Source organism: Elgaria multicarinata, chromosome 9, assembly GCF_023053635.1.
Source record: "Elgaria multicarinata webbii isolate HBS135686 ecotype San Diego chromosome 9, rElgMul1.1.pri, whole genome shotgun sequence".
NCBI lineage: Eukaryota > Metazoa > Chordata > Lepidosauria > Squamata > Anguidae > Elgaria > Elgaria multicarinata.
The window spans coordinates 33,561,321-33,572,494 of NC_086179.1; the positions used below are offsets into that span (position 1 = coordinate 33,561,321).

The 11,174-nt window shown below is 45.3% G+C and overlaps 1 protein-coding gene across 2 annotated transcripts; it reads right to left on the reverse strand.

Annotated features, from left to right (window-relative positions):
- Window positions 1–1,196: 1,196 nt before the first annotated feature.
- Window positions 1,197–10,868, reverse strand: C1QTNF6 (C1q and TNF related 6). Of its 2 annotated transcripts, XM_063133489.1 has the most exons (3): window positions 10,826–10,868; window positions 7,412–7,664; window positions 1,197–4,987 (listed from the first exon to the last, which is right to left on the reverse strand). In XM_063133489.1, the coding sequence occupies exons 2-3, from the start codon at window positions 7,656–7,658 to the stop codon at window positions 4,440–4,442; spliced, it is 795 nt and encodes a 264-aa protein (XP_062989559.1). In that variant the 5' UTR covers window positions 7,659–7,664; window positions 10,826–10,868; the 3' UTR covers window positions 1,197–4,439. The 2 variants fall into 2 exon arrangements, with proteins under 2 accessions (XP_062989559.1, XP_062989560.1); XM_063133490.1 differs by lacking the exon at window positions 10,826–10,868 and having other exon boundaries at window positions 7,412–7,683.
- Between the last annotated feature and the right edge of the window lie 306 nt (window positions 10,869–11,174).

The following is an 11,174-nucleotide window of genomic DNA, read 5'->3' on the forward strand; positions in this document are numbered from 1 at the left end:
AATGGCCCAGCTGGCGGGGTGGGGAGGGATAATGGTTTTAGAAACAAACTGTTTACCCCCAAACAAACATTCAAATTGCCTGTCATGGAAAGCCACCTTCTGCACAGAGTTTAACTGCATAATGTGTGCCTATCTGGTCAAGAGAGCAGGGCTCCTGCAGTTTTTAACTGTTGTGAAGAGGGAATTTCACCAGGTGCTGCATGCATACATACCAATGACACCTGCTGAAATTCTCTTTTCTATACAACAGTTAAAAAGACAGGAGCCCTGTCCTCCTTTTTGTATGGTCACCCTACAGGCTGTGACCTCAGAACCAGGAAATCATGTTCCCTGCCCTTCATAGCCAGCACAGAGAAAACCATGACAGCTACCTCTCCGCACTCGGAAAACACAGTACAAAGATGGGGAAAAGGGGTGTTCCCAGGGGTGGGAAAGGGAGGAGACTGGGGCGACAGCCATACAACAAATCCTACGGCTGCCCCAACTCCTTCCCTCCTCACAGTCTCTGCTAGATGGGCAAAAATGTCCACCGAGATTAATGCAGAGCAGGAAGCATGTTGTTCCTTCCGCCTTGCATAGGATGATCTTAAGCCTCAGAGTCTGGGGGCTTCCGATCATTGAGGGTGCAATCAATAGTGCCTCTCTCTTTTTTCTTTTCTTTTTTAACAGTCCACATGATGGAAATGATGATAATTCTATATACACAATCTATGGGTTTTTCCCCCCGTTTTCACAATGTACTTTGTTTTGTTTGTTGATATTCACAATAAAATTTAATTATTATTATTTTAAAAAGGTGTAATCCTAACACTGCCTTCGCCAAACCGGTGCTCTCCATATCTATTGGACTATAACTCCCAATGGCCACATTGGCTGGGAATGATAGGAGTAGCAGTCTAATTTTTAGATGTATGTTGTCTGTGTATACTGTCTTTTTTTAATGTTTTTAAATTTTGCATATTTAATATTCTAATTTTTGTAAACTGCCCAGAGAGCTTTAGCTATAGGATGGTATAGAAATGTAATTAATAACAACCACAATCTGGAGGGCACCAGGTTGGGGAAGGGTGTGCTAATACCTTGGCAGACTCTGCATCACGGAAGCAAAAATTATGTGACATTGGTCTAACTCAGTATATCACAATCTCATAACCATACAACAGACAATAAGAAAAGTCCTCAAGGAAGAAAGTCCATTTCAAAGTGCAATACAGAAGTTTTAATGTTTAGGGGGGATATATACACAAACACACACACACACAAGAGTTCTTGTTGGCTGGTCTTCTATAAAGCACCATAAATTCCACAGTCCATTGTGTCCATATTGCCTCAATATCTCCTTCAGCAAGCACCAGTTTATACTCCAGTATCCTGGTTTAGCACCAAAGGGGCCTCTTTTAGCACCAAGATTTAGAAGTCTAATTTAGCACCAAAACCAAGCAGCCAACTTTGTAAACAATCCCTCCCCCGCCCCAACACACTTTGCCCTCTTGACTCAAAATGCAGCTTTTCAGCCAAAACACTGGAGAACTCTTCTGACATTGGAATGGAGGCAAAGGCAGCTTGAGGAAATCAGAGCTCAGGTCTGGAAGCGATTCAGTGCTAGAAATTCCTGCTGTTCCCTAGAGAGACACAGGGACGCCACGCGTTGCAAATAGACAACAGCTGGTTTCCCAATCTGTGCCTCGCAGGGTGTGTGTGTGTCATTTTCTTGTTCAATCAGCCCCAGACTTTCCTGTCCATCCCGACCCTCCTTCCCATAACCCTGCACTGCCCATCAGGTCAAAGCAAAAATCCATGCCCCGTGCGCCTCCCAAACTTAGCTGGACATCCTGGGATATCTGTGAGCTTCGGAGGAGAGCTGTATACCTCTATCTGTCCTCCTATCTGTTAGCTACAAGGGAATGGTAGAGGCAGCGTGTGTGCATGGCACAGAATGGATCGGTGCATTCTCGCGTGTGTCTTCACCACCCATGCATAAAAGTTGCTGTTAACAAAGTGCAGCCTTCCCAACCTGGTGCCCTCCAGATGTTTTGGATTACAACTCCCCCCATTCCTGACCACTGACCATAGCAGCCAGAGCTGATGGAAACTGCAGTTCGAAACATGCAAAGGGCACTAGGCCAGGAAAGGCTGACACAGCCAACTCTTAGGAGCTATATAGCACTTTGGAGAATGTTCAAAGTGCTTCACATAAAGAATCTCAAAAATCCGGATAACAACCCTCAATGGTAGGTCAGAATGATCATCCTCATAGAGCAGATGGGACTTGGGATGGATGAGAAGGGAAAAAAGAGAGAGGGGGGGAGAGAGAGAGAGAGAGAGAGAGAGAGAGAGAGAGAGAGGCTTGCCAGTGGTTATGTACTTAATCTTATGTGTAGTGCAGGAAGGGGAGGAAAAGCATGTGTATTTGTATCCTCCGAAGTACCTGTGACTTGCTGTGCCATGCTAATGACATAAGGAATCCTTAGTGATCACCACCAATTGTGTGCACACAGAAGTCACCTGCTACACTATGTTCTGATGACAGACATGTGAAGCTACGTTATTACTGGATCAGACCACTAGTTCCTACAGTACAGTATTCCGAATTCAGAGAGGAGCCTTCCACAGCTTTGCTCCTGATGTACTTTTAGGTGGAGATGTGAGGAAATAGAACCTGAGATCTTGTAGATGCAAAGCATGAGCTCGACTACAGAACTACAGCCCCTTCCTTATGATGGATCACTCCCCATGCCTACTTTATGCCTGACTACTCCCTGATGAAATGGCTGGATGCTCAGGAGCTAATCCACGCTGTCCCTGCCTGCTACATCAATTTCTTTGGCATCCCAGGATTAATGTCCAACATACTAAGAGCTAATTCATTCTTTGAGTGTGGATCCTTATGTAGCCAAATCAGCACCATCCACACATAAGAGGTCAATATCAGCAGGCTTGGGTAAACGTCAAGGTTTGCAGAAATACAAAATATCTTTTTCTTTTTGGTGGTGGTGGTGGTGGTGGGGACACCCAAAACAGCCCAATGAGGACTGAACATGCTTACTAGGCATGGCAGACTGACTGACTGACTGAGGATTGGCAGCGGGAGAGGGAGATGGAAAACAAGGGGGGAGGGGAAAGGAATGGAGTATTTTGGAAAGGGCATGGCTGGCATCTTGAACAAGAACACACCATGCACAACATTTTGTTGCAGGTCCCACTTGTGAAAATCAGAAAGAAAAGGTTGACTCTAGATAGCTTCCATTCTTCTATGTTTTACCCATGCCATAAGTGGCCTGTTCCTTTCAGACTTTGAGCCTTACCAAGGACATTCTGATGCTCATGCTGAGCCGAGGTTTATACACAAGTGGATTGGCCAGCTAACATGTTCACAGGCCACAATCTTGCTCACAATGTGGGAAGAAGAAGCCCCCATTGATTCTGTGCACAACCTGTGTGCTGGATTTTGGCCTTTATGCGAACAACATATGGGGGAGTTCAAAATTTCAGCCCAACCAATTCATAGAATCATAGAATAGCAGAGTTGAAAGGGGCCTACAAGGCCATCGAGTCCAACCCCCTGCTCAATGCAGGAATCCACCCTAAAGCATCCCTGACAGATGGTTGTCCAATTGCAACACTTATTCTGGGACTAGTATGGAAACTTTCTAACTTCCAATTTCTGTGAAAAGTAAGACATACCAGATGGATTCCTTTTTAACCCATTTGCTCTCAGAAGTAGATCCTAACACAGACAAGCTAACACCATTTTAATTTGGTGTTAGTTAATGGAGGATGTCCCTAATCTCATTCCCAGGACTGGTTAATGTCACTGTGATTTGCAGACCTGCCTACAAGAGGCAGTACACCAAAGGTTCAATAAACTTCGGGGGGGGGGGGGGGGGTTGCTGCAAAAACAAGGGGACATTGTCATGCACTTGGCAGGCCATAATAATGCTAACCTGAATTTGGCTCGAATTCTACCTGAAAGTGGAACTCACTTGAGACAGCTCAAATCAATTTCCCTGTGCAAACAAGAACACCTAGCAGAATATACTGGATTGCATTTAATGGTAGCCTAACTTGAGTCCCATTCATTTCAATGGGGCTACTCTATGTACGACTAACATTGGATGCAACCCACTGGTTAGGAAGCACCACATCCAAGCAAGCTGTGCAAGGAATCCGTCCAAGATTGTGGCTGCAATGGTTTCTACAGACAACCTGGGAATCCCAGCTCTAACCTCGCAGTCTCGTCTGGCAAAGCGAGCAGGCTTCCCCATCAGTGAGCAAAAGAATGATACCGTTCGATGCAGAAAGACTCTTTTCCTCCAGTCTGCATTCTCCAGTCTCCTTCAATCCCTCTTCAGATCTGTGTATGATGTGCAGCAGTATACAAGCAGTCCAAAGAGGATGCTTTCGGGGAGGTGGAAGAGGTGCTCTGGAGGGAAACCCTCTTATTCAAGGCTGGGCTTGATCAGGTAGCCACTGAAGGTGATGTAGATGTCCACATCATCGCTGTAGATGGCGTTGTCCCGCTCACGCTTGTAGAGGCGGACCCAGACTTCATCATTCTCCTGCAGCTCCAGCATCAGGCTCTGGCTTTGCATGATGCTGCGGTCACTGGGCTGGGCGTAGAGGATGACCTCCTCCTGGTTGTTGCGCATGACATGCATGTAGGTCTCCTTGAAGTTCCAGGTGTGGACATTGAGACTGAAAAAATACAGGCCAGCCACGTAGCAGTAGAACTTACCCTTGAACATGTCAAAGTGACTGTAGAGGTTGACAAAGACCGTGTCGAAGATCAGGGCCTGGTAGCCTTCGCTGCTGTGGAGCGCCTTCTTGCGGCCCACCGAGAAGGCTGCATACTGGTGCTTGCAAGGATCTCCTGGGGCCCCCATTTGTCCCTTGCTGCCTTTGGGCCCCGGGACTCCCCGTTCACCAGAGGGACCTTCTTTGCCCCACTTCCCAGGAATCCCAGGCTCGCCTCGATCTCCTTTATCTCCTGCAAAGAGAAGAAAACAAATGCAAAGAGAGGGCTGCAGTAGAACCTCAGGCCAAACACAGGGTCAGAGCGATGAGGAAATGGAGCTTTTTAAGCTGTAGAAAAGGGCACAACAGAGGTGTATAAAATTAAACATGGTATGCAGAATGTGGAGAGGGAATCTTGTTCTCCCTCTGCTATAAGAAGAGCCATGCTGGATCAGACCAAGGTCTACTTAGTCCAGCATTCTGTTCACACAGTAGACAACCAGCTGACCACAGGAAACCCACAAGCAGGACATGAGTGCCACAGCACCCTCCTACCCATGTTCCACAGCAACTGGCATACAGAGGCATGCTGCCTCTGACATTGGAGGAAGCATATAGCCTTCAGGACTAGTAGCCATTGATAGCCTTATCCCCTGTGAATTTGTCTAATCCCCCTTTAAAGCCATCCAAATGGGTGCCCATCACTATCTCTTGCAGTAGTGAATTCCGTAGTTTAACCATCCACTGTGTGAAGAAGGCCTCCCTTTTATCTGTCCTGAGCACTAGAACCTGGAGTCAAACCATTAAGCTGAATGGTGGGTGATTCAGGACAGACAAAAGGAAGTCCTTCTTCACCACAGCACATAGTGTAGAATTTGCTCCCACACGATGTAGCGATGGCTGCCAACTTGGGGATTAGACAAATGCATGAAGTCTATCCAACGCTACTAGCTATCATGGCTATACATTACATACCTCCAGTATCAGAGGCACTATGCCTGCACCTACCAGCTGTTAGGGAACATGAGGAGGGGGCTATTGCATTCATGTACTGCTTGTGTGCGGTATCTGGTTGGCCACTGAGAGAACAGGATGCTCAACTAGATAGGCCTTTGGTTGGATACAGCATGGTTTGATATATCTTCTGGGTGGCCTGGAAACCTGCCTCACAATGTGTTTCCATGCATGTGCAGCATCCTTGGCAGCCATAAAAGGCCACCACGGCTGACAGAAAGGAAGGTGGGGGGGCAGATGGAATGGAAGGCAGGGACAACAGCAGTAGCAATTCTGTCCCCAATGAAATCCTTGAAAACCCAGCCGAAGAAGCCGCAGCAGATTCTTTGGAGATCCGTGTAGAAAGGAGGCTGCATCCAAGTAGATGCAGTACCACTAGACAACCTCTCCTTAGCTGGTTGTCAGTTTGTTCTACAAGTTGCTTTACATTTGGCCTGAAGAAGAGGATTTCCGTTGCTCCTGGGACTCATTGAGTCTAGACATTTTTAACCAAATGGAGCCATTCTTTGGGACTACAGCTTTTAGTCTTTTAGCTATGTCGCTTTAAATCTGTTAGTGTATTCTCAGTCTCTGCATTGCTGCTAGATTTTCTTGTGGTTTTGTAATTTCATAATGTAGTTTTAAGCTTTTAGATTTTATATTGTATTTTATGATGCATTTTGTGGTTTTAATTGCTGTGAACCACCCAGAGATCTTTGCGTATTGCTATGTTAAATAAATACAGATTGCTATAGTCATACTTGCAGCTGCCTTCTCAACCTGCCCCCATCCCCAGATGTGTCAGACTACAACTCCCACTGGCCATTTTATCTGAGGAGGATGGGAGATGCAGTCCACACACATCTGGAGGATGACTTGGTTGGGGGAGGCTGTACTACAGGCATAGATCCAGCACTGAGAAATACAGCTTATGACTAGTGCTGTGCTGAAAATTTTGATTATTCCAGTTTCAGCATTTCATGGGGGGAAATTGAAAACTCTGGTGAAAGAGGCTGGGAGAGGTGAGAATTTAGGGAATGTTTTCCTTGGGGAGGGGGACAGAGCTTCTACATACCTTTTTAAGTGTATAGAGTTTGAAGGGTCACTCCCACCACTTGTAGGAGCCCAGGAGTTCTTCCTGAATGCCTATTGGAAAAGGTGAGGTCTCATGGTCTCCAATAGGCATTCATGAAGAACTGCTGGGCTCCTCCAAGTGCCAGGGGTGTTGATTTTTTAAAAATAATAAATAAAAAAATAGAAAGAAGACCCCTAAACTGGCTACACTTTTTAAAAATGCTGTCCCCTTCCTCAAGGTGAAAATTCTCTGAAATTCTCCTGCTCCCTGTGAAAAAGGCAGAATAAACAATGCCTCTTTTGCAAGGAGAGAAATAGTTCCCCAAAATAGGAGGCAGGATTTGACACAGCACTACTTATGGCCATATTTAATTGCACATAATCTAATCCTGGGCTCAGACAAATGCATATATATTTAGCAATTTCATGCATATAAATGCATGCACACAGAGAGAGCACACCAGTTTATAAAGTATCATAAGCAAAAGGCAGGTCTCTGCTCAGAAGAGCTTACAAACAGATTTTAGGCACTGGGGTGAGATGAAGAGGGGGAACAATGCAGGGAGAGGGGAAGGCAAGAGGAACAGAGAAGGAATATGCACTTACTTACCCTTCAGAATGGTGATGTTGATATATGGTCGGACCTCTGGGATTATATATGGTAAGGAGCGAGGGCTGTTTGTCCCAGGACCAGCCTCCGAGGGGGACCCAGGGGCATCCGGTGAGTCACAGCAGCGTCTGCAGCCCCTCAAGGTGGTTGTGACTTCTTGGGGTTCAGACTCATCTGTGGGTGCCCCAAAGATGAAGAGTGGGAGCAAAAGGAAGGCCAATGGAACTTGCATCCAGATGGTTTCCATAGTGAGCTGGCAGGGAAGACAAGGAAAAAAGGAAGAGAACCAAAAGAGATGTGAAAGGGCTGGGTATGGTGACCTGGTTCTCCATGAATGCACCTCAGTAGTAAGGAGTGGGCAAGTGGATAGGAAGAAGAGAAGGAGAAGCTTCTCCACAGAGCTGCTATAGAATCATTACATAACAACATAGGAGGTCACCTTATACAGAGTCAAACCACGTCTAGTCCAGTATTGCCACCACTGACCAGTGGTGGCAATACTGGTCAGGATTGAGGCAGGATTCTTTTCTAGCCCTACCTGGAAATACAGGGGATTGAACTTGGGACCTTCTGTATGCAAAGCGGGTGCTCTACCACTGAGCCACAGCCTCTGCCCATGACACCAGTCATTTCGGTTTTCAAAAGCAGAACCAAATGCTTTTAATTATAATGGAACAATGCTCATGGCATTTGTGAAGGAGGTGTTAAGGGGTTGTGTGAATTCGTACAGCATGAATCAGCCTTTCCTCAAACTGGTGCCTTCCAGCGGTATAGGACTACAACTCCCCCTTTTTTAAAAAATAAATTTTTATTGACTTTTTACCTACATCAATACAATTAACAGAAAAAGAACATAATACATAAACTCAAAATAACATTTATATCAAATATTCACGCTTAATCTATTTAACATAATCATACTCAACATAAAAGTGCACCCCCCACCATGGGATCTCATTCCTGTTTCCAAAAACTCATAGTTTCTTCTGCTGGTGGTTTCCCACTTCCCTTAGAAAACACAAATACTAGGAACTTTTTCCAAATTCCCTCAAAATTCGTTTTTACTATACCTCTTCTCACTTTAATATTACATGTCAATTTATCATTAATAGCAATATCCCACACTTCTTTATACCATTCTTCAATACAATAATCACTTTGAATCTTCCAGTTCCTAGCTAAGATTAACCTTGCTGCTGTCAACAAATTCCTTATCAATTCCTTAATTTCTTTAGTACATTCAAAGTCTTCTTGCAGTGAGAGTAATGCAACTCTTGGTGTTCCTTCTATTTTCATTCCAACAATTTCTTCAATCTCTGAAAACACCATCTTCCACAACTTTTGCACATATTTACATTCCCACCACATATGAAGATACGTTCCTTTTTCACCACAGCCCTTCCAACAGTTTGCTGAATGCTGATTATTAATCTTGTTTAATCTAACTGGGGTTAGGTACCACCTCCATAAAATTTTATAATAATTATCCTTTATTCTCACTGACATATTTCTCAACACTCTGTCTCCATGGACTACAACTTCCTTTATCCCCAGCCAGCTAGACATTTTGTTTCCTTGTAGTATAGGATTGCTCTGTGGTGACAGAGGTTATTAACACTGCTGCTCTGCAGCGACAGGTGGCTCTCTTGGTTGGCTGGAGCTGCCACATTTCCAACAGGTAAAGCTTCAAATAAATGAAGGGAAAACCAGGAACTTCCTCATATCCAACAGGAACGTCTATAAACATCATACTAAGTACAAGATGCTATGCACAAGCCAAAATAAATGCAATATGGGAGATCTGCAACTGGGTAGCTCAGTGTCTTTTTCTAGAGTTAAGAGCACCTTAGAGGGTGGAATTGGATTGGGGCCATAGCTATGGAGGAGGAAACTACCCCTTCTGGCCCTGCAGTTTCTCTGATTTAATCTCTCTCCCAGAGAAAGATATTAACTAGGGGTGGGCAAAAGGGAGACCTGTACTGCTTTTAAAGCGCTTTGAAAACATTTTGAAACCTGTATATGCAGTGTGTCCTGGGCCCCAACAGTTGTCAAAACTGTTATAAAGCGCTTTAAAGCAGTAGTGTAGATCCCTCCCCCCTGGATCTACTGGTCGATCTCTAGTTGATTTGCAGATGATCAGCAAGGAATTCTGATTCCGAACTGATTAACAATAGCAGCAATGAAATGGCTCTTCCCCACCCCCAAAATATACTGCTTGCTGTAACTAGGAATAGATCTGTGTGCAAAAAGACCATGAGCTCCATTCAGTCTGCTGAATGGAGTACTCAAAACAAATTCCGGGGCTCAGAATTTTTTAATTTTAAGTGTATTTCTTTTTGCACCAGGCTGGTGAATCTTTTGGTTCTAGTGACAAACAAAATAGATCCCTTAGTTCTGAAGTCTGGTCAGTCCAAAACTTGCCTCTGTGGCTAGTAGCTAGTGTGTGTGTGTGTGTGTGTGTGTTGGATTTTAGAAGGGGAAGTGGCTTGGAGGGAGAAGATCCCCTAGAGACCTGCAGACCCAATCCAAATCCTCCCCTCCCCCAGTGGCTGTTTTTACTTGAAGAAAAAGACATCTGGAGGTCTGATTACAGATCTCTCATAATGCATCGAGTTTCAGCCCTATAATTTACCATCTATGAATTGTTAGCTTTGGTAGAGTATAAGCTGCATAAGAATAATAATTACTTTTATACTCAGAAACTTTTACCTGTTCCTAATGAACACCTTCCTTTTAGAAATGATAGCTTCCACCATTTATTCCTTACCCTCTTTAAGCAGCCTACCATGATCACAGCTACCAGACTAACCCAAAGGGCTTTTTTTTATATACTTAAGCATTACTAAGGGTTATAGCGTTCTTGCTGAAATATCCATCCTGAACAAAGGTGCCTGTGTGTGGGGATCTGGGCGAGTCAGAACATTAACAATTGTGCGAGAGGGAGGGGCTTTGCTTTTTTATTAGCTAGAAAGTTTCCTAATTTAAAAGCAAGGTCTCAGTTCTTTGAACTGAAGCTATCATGTTAAAATTTTCAAGTCCGTTGCTGTTGCATATTATAGTCCCTTAAGTGGGAGCGGTTTATCCACTAGCCCCCTCTGTCCTAACATCCACGAGGCCGATGTTTCAAACTCAAGGGCGGTGACGGCGGAGAAATGCTGTTCAAATAACGGAAACCTATCCGGAGTCCAGCAGACTGCCTCAGTGTTCTGGCCTGCGCAATGGGAATAAAAATAACTGGCGTGGAAACAAAAACCCGGGGAACTTTAGTTGTTTGAGTGGGGAGAGTAATTTGCAAAGATCTAACATTTTTAATTAAGTAAATTTTAATTAAATTCAATTAATAGTTCTTTTTGTGGAATTAGGTAGGGGGCACCGGCGAGTCCACCTGGTTTGACGATCAGCGCCTGCACCTACCTCGCTGGAGTTTCTAAGGCTTTTCTAAACCGGAGCTGACTCCTGCCCTCGGGTGCTACACGTTTGCATCTGAGAGCAACTCCCCGCCTCCCTTCTCCTCCGCATCCCCCTTTGGGAGTTTGCAGCGTGTCTTTGAAGGCAAAAACCAGATGCGAGCCTCGCGGAGAGGGCGGAGGGCTGGGCAGAGCCGGAGCGCGAGGCGAAAGGGAAGGGGAGCGGCGCCGGCATGTGCGTCCGATTAGCGGCGCCTTGGCCGGCGCTTGGGCAGCGCCCAAGGAAAAGTTAGGAAGGTGGCGCGGAGCTGCGAGGGCCGCCGAGGTGGGCTCCGCTTCCCTCCCCCGGGGCATCT

Bases quoted from the DNA above. Each gene is read 5' to 3' on its own strand.
- C1QTNF6 (XM_063133489.1), bottom strand. From the start codon at position 7,658: ATGGAAACCATCTGGATGCAAGTTCCATTGGCCTTCCTTTTGCTCCCA. The intron at 4,988-7,411 runs GTAAGTAAGTGC...TTCTCTTTGCAG, and splicing joins CAACATCACCATTCTGAAGG to GAGATAAAGGAGATCGAGGC.